Here is a 14661-nt window from a genome sequence, read left to right as displayed (position 1 = left end):
TGTACAAGGACTTATGTTAATGATAATATAATGTAGCACAAGACTAACTTTTCTCAAAAATAATAGAAGGGCAAGAATTTCTGGAATTGGGCACACAAGATGAGGGGTTCCTAAAACAAAGAAGACCACAGGGTCAGGCTTCAGTTTAGTGGACAGTTCTAGTGCCCTGCGATGTGGGCTACATCCCTTTCTTTCCCAGGAATATAAGCCAAACCAACTAGACAATTTGTGGGTATGCTTGTTAAAAAATTAAGAATTTCAAGATGGCAACAGTGAGTACTAAACCATGAATGGGACCTTTCTGAGCCCGTTTGACCATCAGATTGCACACCCATGAAGCCAGCCCCAAGGAGAATGTACTTCCAAGCTCCTTTGCCAAATTCCTGGTTAATGAATTGTGGATGATGGGAGAGATGTGTGCCACCTTGGCACAGTGAAGAGCCTCCCTCTTCTTTTCCTATCTCAGCACACACAGAGTCCTTGCATTGAGTCAGCAGAACCATCAGATCGGATGGTTCCTCCTCAGTCACCATCCTGAGGGGGGCTATTCTAAAAAGTCACCTGGATCAAGAAAGACGTTCTTGACTGTAAAGACACTGAGATACTAGAGTTGCTTGTTATTACTGCATTGACTTAGCTATCCTTATTAGTACACAGGAGAGGCCAGAATTAGAAGAAAACATCTCAGATCTGAAAAGTACCGCAAAGGAAAGGAAACCAGACAGTAAAGAGCAGTGTGATGGTTCTCAAGCTTTTTTTTTTTTTCCATCAATGAAATAAGAATTCAAAAATGATCTTTAACATGTTTATAGTTCTATGCTATTTTCCCTCAACTCATTAAAAAATATACTATCTAAGAAGAAAGATTACATATTCTCCTTCTCCTTCAGCTGGGCAATCTCTTGGCCCATTACCATCCCTGGGCTATTTTTGAGTCATTGAACACTTCTAATACTTTCAGAAGTCAGGAGAAAAATGCTCTCTTTAGGGCAGTGTTCAGCTCTGTAGAAAGTATCTTATCAAAAAGACTTTAATTTGCCACCATAATTGGATAGGTTTTTGACGCCAAAACCTCCAGCTGATATTACAAGAGTCTTGTTGCTTAAAAAATAAAATAAAATAACTGAAATTGGTCCCTTTTGTCATTGTTTCTATGTTATATAAACTAGGATATCACATTGTCTTCATAGTTGATCCTCGTTGCTCTCAAACACTGGGTTGCTGTAAGACACTCCCCTGCCACATCCTGGCATATCAGAGTAGGAGGTCTGGTTTATTGGGGGCCAACTGGGGTCATTTGCCAAGGCTCTCTGCCATATCCGATACTGGCTTTTTGATTGATAGCCAAAACATCTTTTGATTGTCATCCACAGGGCTCTATTTTCAATAATGGCCTCCTGCAAAATAAAAGAGTTATTGTTTACAATCAGAGGTTGTTTCCAGAATATAGTCCTCATAAGGCACTACCGCATTGACTGCTTCAATCTAGCTTGACAAAGATCTTGAGTCTCTGCCTCCCAAGGTGTTTTCACGTGAGAGGTCAAGGCCTCTAAAACTTTTACATTTAAGAAACACTTCTGCAAGAGAGTTTCTGAAACAGAAACATAGCTTGACGTAGTCTGCCTCAAGGATGAAATTTCTTTTGAATTTCATGTGTATCTTAAATGTGAAGTGAAAGTCAATGAGTGTATCTGATTCTTTGCAATCCTACGGTCTTTACAGTCCATGGAATTCTCCAGGCCAAAATATTGGAGTGGGTAGCCTTTCCCTTCTGCAGGGGATCTTCCCAACCCAGGGATCCAACTCAGGTCTCCCGCATTGCAGGCAGATTCTTTACCAGCTGAGCCGCAGGTGAAGCTCAAGAATACTGAAGTGGGTAGCCTATCCCTTCCCCAGCGGATCTTCCTGACCCAGTAATTGAACCGGGGTCTCCTGCATTGCAGGTGGATTCTTTACCAACTGAGCTATCAGGGAAGCAGTAAAAGCATCTAAATGCTGCAGTTTACTCCATATCACATCTATACATGATTTAATATGCTGCTGCTGATTTAATACAAATGACACTTAAAATACCAAATAGTATTGACCTTACAGAAACCAAGTGTATCCCAGCATATCATTGTGTAACCATGAACACAGGTAAAATTGGGAATGTGGGCCACAGTTTTGGAGTTGGACAGATTTGGATCTAAGTCCCAGCTCTGACACCTACCTCCTGTGTGCAAATTAATTACCCCATCTGAGCCTCAGTGATTAGAAATAATAATTCTATCCTCTTAGATTTGTCATTGGGATTGTATAACTCCTGTTACAATGCAGGGCATGGCATGGCATAGCTGCCTCCCTTTACCATTCTTCTGAACTAGTCATTTAACAAAGGTTTGGCATTGCAGCCTTTTTCATATAAACCTCTAAACTTCACCTACAAATGTTTCATTGCAATCCTTTTCCTAAGATAGCAAAAGATATGTCTCTTCAAAAGTATTTTATGTCATGAGGTAAACTGAACCTTGAATAGAGCCCAAGTTATAACTTATAACACATAGTGCCTAAGAGGTTATCATGTTAATTTCATTGTTTTATCACATGTGGTCACAGAGATAGACCATCTTAGAAGTTATCATGAAAGAAACAAAGAGGAAAATATGAGGGCCTAAGAGGTCCCTTAGAATTAGAACTAGTTTTGGTGTCTGTCAGTGGTATTTTTGCTAAACAGAAAGAGTTAATTCTGTAGGAATTTTGCTAGAGATAGTGGTTTCTTAAAATCCACCCATCTTTGACATATGAGTCCACTGCTTATGGAAACCAAAGAGAAGAGTTAGTCTGAATATTCCTCTAAAAACTGATCATCTGCTAATCAGTTAAACACTCGCAGAACCATCTCATCAGCATCTTGGAAACCTTAGGAAACACCTCGCCAGACCTGTTCTTCTGCATTCCCACAGCAAAGTTTTTTTGTCCTCCTTAATTAACTAGAGAACAGTAGTTCTCTTTAAAGCTAGGATAAGGTAGGATCATGGGTATTTAATTAAAGGTTTTAAAATCTAACTTACATCCAGGAAATCTTAGCAGGCTTCAGACAAAACAAATCAACACACACACACACACACACACAACACACACACACACAGAGAAAGACTTTACCAGATATATCTGGAACTTTGTGACAATTCTAGAAATGTGATAACCTATATTACTTTGCTGCTCTGAAAGGGGAAACCAAAGAAAGCACTGAGATATTTGTCCTGTCATTCTACATTGTAAATTAGATACATAAGGAGAAACAAAAGCAAAGCCTTGATAATCCATCATTTCTCTAAAAAACAAACAAGAAACAACAAAAATTTTATCACATGAGCTCTTTTGATAAACAATTCAAATATTTCATATATATCTATATATACACACATACATATATATATACACTGACATATCCACACAAATACATAAGTAATACAAGGAAGGCTGTTAAAGCTGTCCACATTAGCTCCTCTGCCTATAAGAAGGAGGTTAGATCGTGAGATTAGCAAGTATAATAAGGTTTCATTCAGACTTGTTTCGAGCATATCAAATTACCCTCTCCAAATGTGGGGTGGGGTGGGGGCGGAGGAGTGGGGGTGGAGGTGGACAGGCTCACTTCTCAAATTTAAGAATTGAATAAACCTTTATGTTCAGTAGTGTCCAAGTCCTTGTGACCCTACTGACTTCATCTTGCCGGGCTCATCTGGTGGTGGTTTAGTCTCTAAGTCATGTCCGACTCTTGTGACTCCATGGCCTGTAGCCTGCCAAGCTCCTCTGTCCATGGGATTCTCCAAGCAAGAATACTGGAGTGGATTGCCGTTTCCTTCTCCAGGAGATCTTCCCAAGCCAGAGATAGAACCCATGTCTCCTGTATTGGCAGGTGATTCTTTACCACTGAGCCACCTGGGAAGCCCAGCTCTATGAGATGAGTTACTATTGTTATCATCATTTTGCAGATGAGGAAACAGAGACTCAGAGAAGTGTAGCAACTTGACCAAAATCAGCCAGCAAGAAAGGGTGGAGCCAGGATTCAAAGTCAAGTAGTCTACTCTGCAACTATCTTCTTAACAGCAAATATACTGAAGAAGAATGGTTTTCTGTAGGGGGATTATGGCTTTGTTGCTTGATTACCCTGCAATACTTTCCTCCTGGCTCCTCCTTGCCACCTTAAAAAAATTATAACTAGTCCAGGACAATTTGTCTAAGTTTTTGGCATAGATCCACTTTACCAGAATCCTTTTCTACTAAAGCTGACAATGAGACATAGTTCTAAACAATGAGGCATAAGAGGAAGCTCACTGGTGAGCCACAGGAAAAATTTTTGTTCCCTGATAAAAGGTTCATACTTGTGAGAAAAAAAGCTTGCTGGTACCTCTTCTTCCATTTTTTTTTTTTTTTTTACTTGCACTGAAAACAGACCTCAAACCCAACTGACAGAGCTACATGGGAGCTAAGCTGAGCACCATAAGCAACAAGCACAAATATAAAAGGTCAGCTTCTAAGGATGGTGAGACAGAAAGGTGGAAGAATGCAGATTCCCAATGATGCCATAGAGACCCTAAACTAGATCTGAAGCCACTGGCTTCCAATCTTCTTGCTAAGTAAGTCAGTAAATATCTTTATTGTTTAAACCACTGTGAGCTGAGCTTTGCTACTCGTCTAACTGATCAATGCATCAGGAAAAATTCATAAACGGGATAATAACACAGCTGTGCCACAGAGGATGGGATGGTATTTCAGTACGCAGAAATGGGGAAAGATGCTTGAAACAGAGGAAATAAAGTGATCATGGACAGGAATAAGATCTATACATAAGATTATCCCTTAAAGGGCAAGGACCATCTTTTTGCAGCTCCTTAAGAGGACTCTCATGGTGATGCTCTTTGATTAATCTGGTGGCTTTGGGGACCGTATGGTTTAGCATAGGGCTCCTTACTGTGGTTCCTGAGTCAGCTGCATCAGACCTGGCAGTCTACTAGAAAAACTAAAATTTGTGTTTACTGCAGACCTACCAAATCAGAAATGCTGGTGGCAGGGCTGGACAATCTGTGTTCTAACGAGCCCTCCAGGGAATTCTGATGCCCACTCAAGTTTGGGAGGCCCTGGTTTAGCATATAGAGAGATGCTCCTTACCCTAATGCTATGTCCTGTTCTGCCACCAGCTGCTGTGCGGCCTTCACTCTGCTCAGTAAAGAAGGCTCTGTGCTTACAAGACACTGCAGGGACGTCAGGCCCCGGGGCCCCCAGCTCACCATGAATCCCCCTCACTGGAACCATCCTGGGTTTGCAAGAGCAGGATGGGGACAGATGGAATCTTATAACTCATCCTCCTTCAAACTGGATGCCTTTTCTGGGGTGCAGACTGGATGCCTTAACTCTCCCCGAGAGTAAGCCTTAAGAATTGGGAGATTTTTGTCTGATGGTACTGAAGAAGGAGCGAGTAAAACACGTAGCAAGGAGGAGGGGAGGGGAGCACCAGCTCATTTTACTGAGGAAATGGAGCATAAAGAGTAAAAGTCGGGAAAAGCTTACTGTGAATCTCATTTCCCATCTGTAAAGTGAAAATGATCCAAGTTGTTCAGGGAAAGAAGCTAGACACAAAAGGCCACATATCATATGATCCCCTTTCTACGAAATGACAAGGACAGGTAAATTCATAGAGACAGAAAGTAGACTCATTGTTACCAGGGGGTGAAGGAGGAAGAAGGGGAAATAAGAAGCAACCACTAATGGATATGGGATTTCTTTTGGGGTAATGAGAATGTTCTGGAATTAGAAAGTGGTGGTAGTTATACAACTCAGTGAACATACCAAAAAACCACTGAACTGTACACTTTAAATAAGTGAATCTAATATATGTGACTCATATCTCAATTTCAAAAAATAAACTTAGTTGGCTCTCTATATGTGAATTTTAGATATGGATAAGACCTTATTCCATCCTCCCCAGGCCCCCTTTACAGACAGGAAAACTAATGCCCTGTTTAGAATTCATCACAGGGAACCTTCATTGCTCATGTTGCCAAGCAAGCGAGCCCCTTGCATTGCTGAACTCTTTTGGCTAAAGCTGTTCCTTTTCTGACTCCCAGAAAATGGCCCCCACCAACCCAACCAGGTATCAGTAACTCGAGGGCACTTACCTCCACGACAAGGGACACAACGAAATTGGAGCTCAGCATAATGACGATGTAGACCCTCCACAGGACAGGAGTGCAGAGCAGCTGGTGGGAGATAAAGTGCGATCAGTTTGGAGATAAATCATGCTGCAAAAAGTTCATGCTGTTCATAGTGTACTTTTTCATAGGTTGCAAATTACATATGCAAAAAACCCATGCATAGACATGTACATGGTATTATATTTATATACATACATATACATTTTATATACATAAGTATGTCTCTGCATCAATGCACAGAAAATATGGAAGGATTACACTCAATGATTCTAATGACTTGGGGACTGGTTGTTGCTTTCTTTTATTTTCTTTCTTCTTTTTACCTCTCTGTAATTTCTAAATTTTCTAAAATAAATTGCATTATTTTGAAAAAAAAAAAACATAGTAAAAGTGGTTTTTGGGGTTTTATTAAAATTTTTATTTATTTGGCTGCATTGAGTCTTAGTTGTAGTACGTGGAATCTAGTTCCTTTTCCAGAGATTGAACCCAGGCTGTCTGTACTGGGAGTACAGTCTTGGCCACTGGACCACCAGGGAAGTCCCCAGAGTGTTTCTTGCTTACTTGCTTTGATTTGTTTTCACGAGGAATACAGGAATGTGGCTCTACTCCCAGGAGATTCTGAGGGTACACCTGCCAAACCGCTTCTCCGTAGTGTCATATCTCCCTTCAGCTGAGTCCTGGTTTGAGCCCTCAGTCAGGGTTTCCCCCTCAGGACTGTCTGTGCAGCTTCCCAGGCTGTGTCATGACAAGGCTTCTCACCAATACAGAAATCAGGGATGAAACCTACCATCCTATCTTTTGCCCCTCTTTCTATCTTCCCTAATCCCTCCCCAGGCACAGAATATTTACATATTCATGTTGAATGGATGAACAGATGAATGAATGAGTGAATCGAAGCCAAATATACTCTTATGGACCTGGCACCGCCTCATACATTGCCTTATACTTTGGTGAGGATAAAAGCTGCACAACCCTATGAAGGGCAGTGATATTAAAATTCGAAGTTCAAATCCATTTCTAGGAATTTCTCTTAGAGATATACATGGCTGAAATAATATATGTGTAAGTTATTTTATTTCAGCTTTGCTGGTAATAGTAAAAAATTAGAAGCAATTTAATGTTTGTCAGTAAGGGACTCATATATATTATGGTGTATATAAATAGACATTGAAATACTACATTAGCATAAAAAAGAATAAGCAAACATTATGTGCTAATATGCAGCAATCACCAAAATATACTTTTACATGAAAGAGCAAAGTGTAGGATTGTGTATGTGGTTGTGGAAGCCATGAAAATGCTTCACCTGGATCTCCTGCTGCTTGGAGGATAAAAGGCAAGCACTCCAACTACCACCACGCTTAGAATCTACCACCGTGTTCACCCTGTGACCACACTCTGCATGCATGGTCTGCTCAGAGTTAATAAGTGAGGACACCAGGGCTTCTACCTACACTCATACTTGTGAGACACCTCTGATGGGCATCTTTGGCTTGACTTTCCTGGAACTGTGCTGCAGTCTGAAACTTCACTTATTCAGCTCACCTTCCATCTCTCTCTCCTTCAAAGGGATCAGACCCATATCACAGTGTGGCACCCTCCCCACCTTTACTGGCTGCCCAATCTCTTTCCTCTATGGGTAATTTCTCCAACTTTCTTATACATCTCATCTGACCTGGACATCTCCATATCAGACGATTTGGACAAATATAATAGTTTGCTATTATTTGTGTAAAAATGTGGTAGGGAATGGTAACCCAGGAACAAGGATGACAAGGGAGATTTTCACTACACAATTTCTCTAACTTTTGAATTTTAAACTATGAGAATGTTTTCTCTATTTTAAAAAAATTATGAATTTTTAAAAAAATGAGCAATAACTAGGTTGCAAAGCAGCAGGATTCCACTTAAAATAAACTTCATAACTCAATCAAAGACACATTTATAATATATGAATTTTCAAAGACGGAAGGATCCACTCAATAATGTTATAATTTTCCTTACCTGCATAGTTTTATTTTCTAAAATGTACCCATAATTTTATGAAATAATAAAAAAATTATTTTTAATGTGAGAAATGATTCTTTGCACAATCTTTTGGAAGTCAGGCAAAAGAGTTTTCACTATTTTGTTGTTGTTTAGTCCACTAAATTGTTTCTGACTCTTGGAGATCCCACGGACTGTAGCCTACCAGGCCCCTCTGTCCATGGGATTTCCCAGGCAAGAATACTGGAATGAGTTGCCATTTCCTTCTCCAGGGGATCTTCCTGACCCAGGGATCAAACCTGTGTCTCCTACATTGGCAGACAAATTCTCTACTGCTGAGCTACCAGGGAAGCCCCCTTATTATTAAAGAGTATAATTAAATTCAACATGTCCCAACCTGTAACTTCTGCAGGATTAAGGAATTTTAACTCGCTTAGAAGGCCGGTGGGCAAAGACTATTTATCTCCATGAGTACCTAATCTAATTCCTGAATACAACTGTACTGTTAACTATAGTAATACAATTATAAAAATGAGAAACTGAATGTAGATATTAGCATATATGTCAGATGTCACTGTGGGCTTGTGAAGGTGTTGCTGGTTTTAAATGCACTATGTACTTCAAAGGCTTGTCTACATTTAGGAACCTGATCTACAATGATCAGTCATCTGTCATTGCCATTATGTACCATTCACTATGCCAGGCACTGGAAATACAAGAATGAATAAGATGGGATCTTTGAGATGGAGAAACAGACAGGCAATTTTGCAAAGAACTAAAAGCTCAGTTCCTTTTATCATCTCTTCTGTATTCTATTTATTGGTCTAAAAGACATTTATTAATGGTTAACTTCTAATTCAAAAGAAGAAAAAATGAGAATAAATCAAAATATACATTTTCCCTTGCTTGACTATGTAAAATTTCTGTCTCTTATAGAGTTTCAAAGTTGTCTCAAAATTACAAAATGTAGAGTTCTTGAGATAAGATATGGATCTTTGAAAAGTTTTGAATACATTAAGTATGTACATACAGAAAAACATGTTTTAAAGATGTTTTAAAAAGATGTAAGTACAGATTTGAGAACTAACCCCAAAATTGTTACAGGCAAAACTTTAAACAGCTTCAAAACAAAACCATTTAGGAAAAATTCTCTCACATTTGAAAAAGGAAATGTATAAATAGAATTTTCAATCTTACAGGGGTCTTTTAAAGGTAACATGTTCAATGTTTTTTACATACTTGAAGTCAAGCCTAGATAAAATTTCATCTCCTAACTACTTTAAATTTTAAAAATGAATAAATTCAGCATTCTTTTTAACCCTCCCATCTCAAAAGAATAATGTGTCAAGAATCCATGTCAATTGCCATTGCAGCCCAGTTTTTGAAGTCAGGGTTTTATATAACTATAAAATATCACCATATCCCAGAGATAAGACTTACATCCAGGCACCTATATAATTCTGGAATATCAGCAAATAGAATGAATAGACACACACTCAGCTGTACGACCAGCACAAGGACAAATATATCTGAGGAAATAAGAATACAAGTTATCATTTAGAGAAATTTGAGAGTCTCACATCCATTGACAGACATATGCTGATTAACACTGATTAGATTTACTTGATTTCTACATCCAAATACGCATAATAGATGAAAAGTACTCATTTCTATGAAATGAGTCTCACTTCTACAATTTTTTGCATGCCCTTGAGTTAAGTGGAAATTTTAGCATGCTTGCTATATGTTTTAATTAATAAAAATGGGAAATAATAGCATACAGGGTAATATTGACAAAATATGTTTTCAATAAATGCCTTGGGGATATCCAAGTATCCAAGTCTCTTTAATGCAAATCATTTGCAAATACAAATCCTTTTCTGGAAAAAGGGAGGGCTGTAAATAAACAGGACAGCAGCAACAGGAAATGTTTAAATTGCAGTCATGTGGAGGTCAGCATTCCACTGCTTCCTCACCCCAAGAAGAGCAAAATAACTTTCTCTGAACAGATTTATATGAGGATATTGATTCTTCAAGTTGTGCTTCTAAATTTTCCCACTTAGAGGGGGAGTGATGCTATATAAATATATGTCTCTTACCAGATCACTCACATCTTCTAACATGCTTCCTCACCCCCAGCCCAGACTGTAAGGAGATGAGAGGTACTTTGGTCATCAGCCTCAATGGTCTATAGTAAAGATCCCGCAGGCTGAACCTGCTCCCAGAACTGCCAATCACACAGACCACCTGACTATTGTACTGTACACGTCAGTAGACATGTCCAATTGAGTGCTGTAATCCTTCTCACCTCCTCTGAGATGAATTCTGATAAGCAGAGAATTAAATGTGTCTTCCCAACTGGTGGTAAAGAATCTGCCTGCCAATACAGGAGATGCAAGAGACGCAGTTTCGATCCCTGGGTCAGGAAGATCCCATGGAGACGGAAATGACAGCCCACTCCAGTACTCTTACCAAGCATAACCCATGCACAGGGGAGCCTGATAGGCTACAGTTCATGGGATCTTACAGAGTCAGACACGGCTGAGCACACATGCGCAAGGTTCCTGATTTGGAGAAATCCCATGAAAAGATGCCTAGAGACATTTCTAGAGAGGGGAAGAGGTGGATTAAGAAATTCTAGCATTTAATGCAGCTTTGACGGAGGTAGCAGAGGACCAGGAGATGAGGCTGCATGTGTTTACAGAGCCCTGGAGTGGAAGTCAGAAGACCCTAGATGAGCACCAACTCTGCAACTGCACCTTGAGCGAGCCAGGCATGTCTGTTCTCCTCTCCAAAGAATGACCTCTCTCCTCTGATTCGGCACAATTCTACTCACAGTTTTTGTATGTGGGCTGCCTAAATGGTTTTCCTTTAGAGAAGACAAGAGCCACAATGATGCAGTTGATTGTTCCCAAGAACCATATAGTAGTGTTCTCAAAACTTGTGAAGACACCATTAGTTCCATTCTTTACTGGAGCAGTTGGCAAAATGGTTAACTTTGAAATGGTGTCATTTTGCAATGTGCAGGCACTAAAAGGAAACCAAAAAGGCTAATGAAGTGAGATGACAAGCCCTTCTGAAGCATATGTATTTACATGACTCTGTGCCCTGCAAGGCTTCTACAATTGCCTACACTTCGGGAAAGAATATACGGAAAAGTACAAGAGAAAGAAATCAGCATGTGTAGATCTATATTTTGGGTAGATGATAGATAGATAAACAGGTTCAAAGTTACTTATTCTATAAATTGGGCATGAATCGTGTATTAAACCTATGTGGGAGAAAAAGATGTAAGTCATGAGTCTTTCCTCTGTTTGCTTAAGATTTCTGAACATGTGCAAGAAGGGTGACTGTACAATTGATCATCCAACAGGCACAGATTTCAATAGGAAAGGAAAAAAATTAACCATTTCATTGGGTTATCAAGCTTAAAATAGGGTTGCCTAGCTAAACTATAATATATGCTCACCTTAGATATAAAAGATGGTCATAGTTCACTATCATACAAAATGAGTAAAGAGAAATACCAATGAATGAAGCTACCAAACAGTGCTACAGAGATGCACCCTCTGTGTGCCAAGGGCCTTAAGGAAGCCAAAACCTTTAACAGAATGAAGGTCCATTTGCCTCTCGACATATGGGCCAGATGATGTTTGATAGAAATTGGAACATGAGAATCTAAGTCTGTGATCATACCTGTGCATCCCCATGGAATACCAAGGCTGCCTCTGAACCAGAATGAAGCCCACAATTTGCATGGCCAGGCTGAGAAGAATGTTGAGAATCACGGAGAGCAGCAGAGGTGGGGAGATCAGCCGTCCTGCTGGTCTGAAAGGCACCAGCTTGGGATAGGCACCGTTCAAATTCACTACAAAATAAATTCAGGTTTTATATGGTATATGACAGGAGGCAATTTTTGTATTCTTCATCAGAAGTATGGTATAACTTCTTGGTCCCACATATTTGAAGAAACTGACAAATTGGAATATATCACAAATGGAAGGAATAAAACAATGAATGTATGCAAACTTAAGTCATATGAGGAATTCTTGAAAGAGAAGACATAGAACAACCACAAGATACCTTTTTCCCCCCTAATGAATAGGCTAACTATTAAATAATAGATGAGGAAGTGATGAAATGAGCACTCTCATATACTGCTTGTGGAAACATAAATTGACACAAAAATACCTTCTGCAGGGCAATTTGGCAATAAATATGAAGAAACTGTAAAATGTTCATAACTTGTGACATAACTATTCCACTTCTGGAAATTTATCCTAAGCTAAAAAAACAGAGATGTAGGAAGATATTCATCACAGCATTGTTTACAATAAAGTATGGTACATCTCTACAATGAAACAACATGTAATCACTAAGAAGTAATGCTTTCAAATACTGATGGCAAAATAAGGCATGACATTAGCAAAATGGCAGATTAGGTGGTTCCAAGATCTCATCCCTCCACAGAAACACTGAAAGACAAAGGAAGCTGTCAGAACCAACCTTGTCAGAACTCTGAAAAACAGACAAAAGTCTCTAGCAACCAAGCAGATACTGAATCAAGAAAAAGATAGCTTAAAAACAGGAGGAAAGCTTTGTGCCATTTTTTACCTGCCCTTTAAACTCCCTCCTTAGTTTACTGGCAACCTTGAACAAGGTTGTCTGCATTCCCAGCAGGGGATCCTGGTCCCTGGTTATAGAAGGGGAAAGCAGACTTTATAGACAAGTTATTACGTATGTCTGTTCTAACCTGTCTGGGGACTACCTGAGGACTGTGCAAGGTATTCATCTCTCTTTCATCTAATACAAAACTTAGTAAAGGCAGAAAAGCAGCATACACTCCTTGAAAGTGCTGTAAGGCTAACAAGCTACCCACAGTCACAGGGAGCAAAAAATTGCAGTTGAGACATAAAATGACCATTTGTGGCTTAGAAAGAAAAGTTAAGGAGCATTTATTTGGAAAATTATAGTATTCAAAAGTACTCGTGCCTTTGGAGAATGTAGAAAGTCATGTGCATGCCAAAATGAACGGTCAGGAAAGACCAGAAAAGACCCTAAGTTTTTACTGAATAATCAATCACTCAGCTCAGCACAAGCTTGGTAATGTGTTGAAGTGCCTCAGTAGAGAACCAGTCTGCAATACTGGGAGAGGTATTTCTTTGTTCATGTCATGGAATTCAACTCATGGATATTTCTATCAAAATATTAGTTGAACAAAAGCTAAAGCAATAGAGATTTTATTGACCACATGTGACAACTGATCCAAATCTTTGAAAAACAGTTCAGAAAAGTTACTAAATAAATGGACTGCTACAGCCAAAACAAAAAGCAGCAAAACAAAAAACATCAAGACCAAGGGAAGGGAAGGAATCTGATTTCCAGAGTTACAGCATTATAATATTTAATGAAATAAAATAAACTGACAGAAATTATTTCTGAGAAAGCCCAAACACTGGACTTACTGGGAAAAAACTCTAAAACAACTATTTTTAATATGCTTAAAAAACTAAACAAAGTCAGGCAAATAATATATGAGCAAACTGCTACTGCTGCTGCTAAGTCACTTCAGTCGTGTCCGACTGTGCGACCCCATCCCTGGGGTTCTCCAGGCAAGAACACTGGAGTGGGTTGCCATTTCCTTCTCCAATGCATAAAAGTGAAAAGTGAAAGTGAAGTCGCTCAGTCGTGTCAGACTCTTCGCGACCCCACGGACTCAACCTACCAGGCTCCTCCGTCCATGGGATTTTTCCAGGCAAGAGTACTGGAGTGGGGTGCCATTGCCTTCTCCAATATGAGCAAAAGGAGGGTATTAATAGATAAAAATTTTAAAATGAAGCAAAACGACATTCTTTTTAAAGAACCCTTTTTAACAACTTCTCTTTATTGACATACTCATTTTTGACATCAGTAAAGGTAATTATTGAGACAAATATAAAATCCTATATTATTCCAATTTTGTTTTATAACCTAATTTTTTATTCCTACATGATCTAAAAGACAAATGCATAGAAATAATTATATATGTATGTTACTGAGCACAAAATGGATAAAGATTTAATTTGTGATAACCATATAAAAGGAGACAGCTATAAAGCAGCAGAGTTTTTGCCTGCTACTAATGTTAACGTACCTATTCAACTAGATTGTCATACATTTAGCTCATTACATGTAATCCCTATAATTATATATTATATAATAAGAGACCTACAGTTAGCATCACACCCGAGGGTGAAAAATTGAGAGCTTTCCCCTTAAGATCAGGAAGAAAACAAAGATGCCCACGTTTACCATTGCCATTCAACACTACATTGGAAATTCTATCTAAAGCAATTAGAGAAGAAAAATAGATAAAACTCATTCAAAATGGACGAAAGAAGTAAAACAATCTCTACTCACAGGTGATATGATCCTATATTTTGAAAATCCCAAAGAATCCACATGAAAACTACTAAAGTTAAAAAATGAATTCAGCTAT

General features: G+C 39.0%; 1 protein-coding gene across 5 annotated transcripts in view; it reads right to left on the bottom strand.

Annotated features, from left to right (window-relative positions):
• Positions 1-737: 737 nt before the first annotated feature.
• Positions 738-14661, bottom strand: part of ATP13A4 (ATPase 13A4) — a 121911-nt gene continuing 107987 nt past the window's right edge. For 2 of the 5 annotated variants that reach the window (XM_020882595.2, XM_070466222.1), the window contains exons 26-30: positions 11880-12051; positions 11020-11213; positions 9624-9712; positions 6162-6242; positions 738-1397 (exon numbers count right to left, since the gene is read on the bottom strand). In XM_020882595.2, coding sequence (XP_020738254.2) covers positions 1185-1397; positions 6162-6242; positions 9624-9712; positions 11020-11213; positions 11880-12051 — 749 coding nt within the window. In that variant the 3' untranslated portion in view covers positions 738-1184. The remainder of the gene's footprint in view (positions 1398-6161; positions 6243-9623; positions 9713-11019; positions 11214-11879; positions 12052-14661) is intronic. The other 3 variants (XM_070466223.1, XM_020882597.2, XM_020882599.2) reach the window with 3 other exon arrangements.

Source organism: Odocoileus virginianus, chromosome 4, assembly GCF_023699985.2.
Source record: "Odocoileus virginianus isolate 20LAN1187 ecotype Illinois chromosome 4, Ovbor_1.2, whole genome shotgun sequence".
NCBI lineage: Eukaryota > Metazoa > Chordata > Mammalia > Artiodactyla > Cervidae > Odocoileus > Odocoileus virginianus.
Note: the sequence above shows the minus strand (reverse complement) of the source record. Positions and strands in the feature narration are given on the sequence as shown.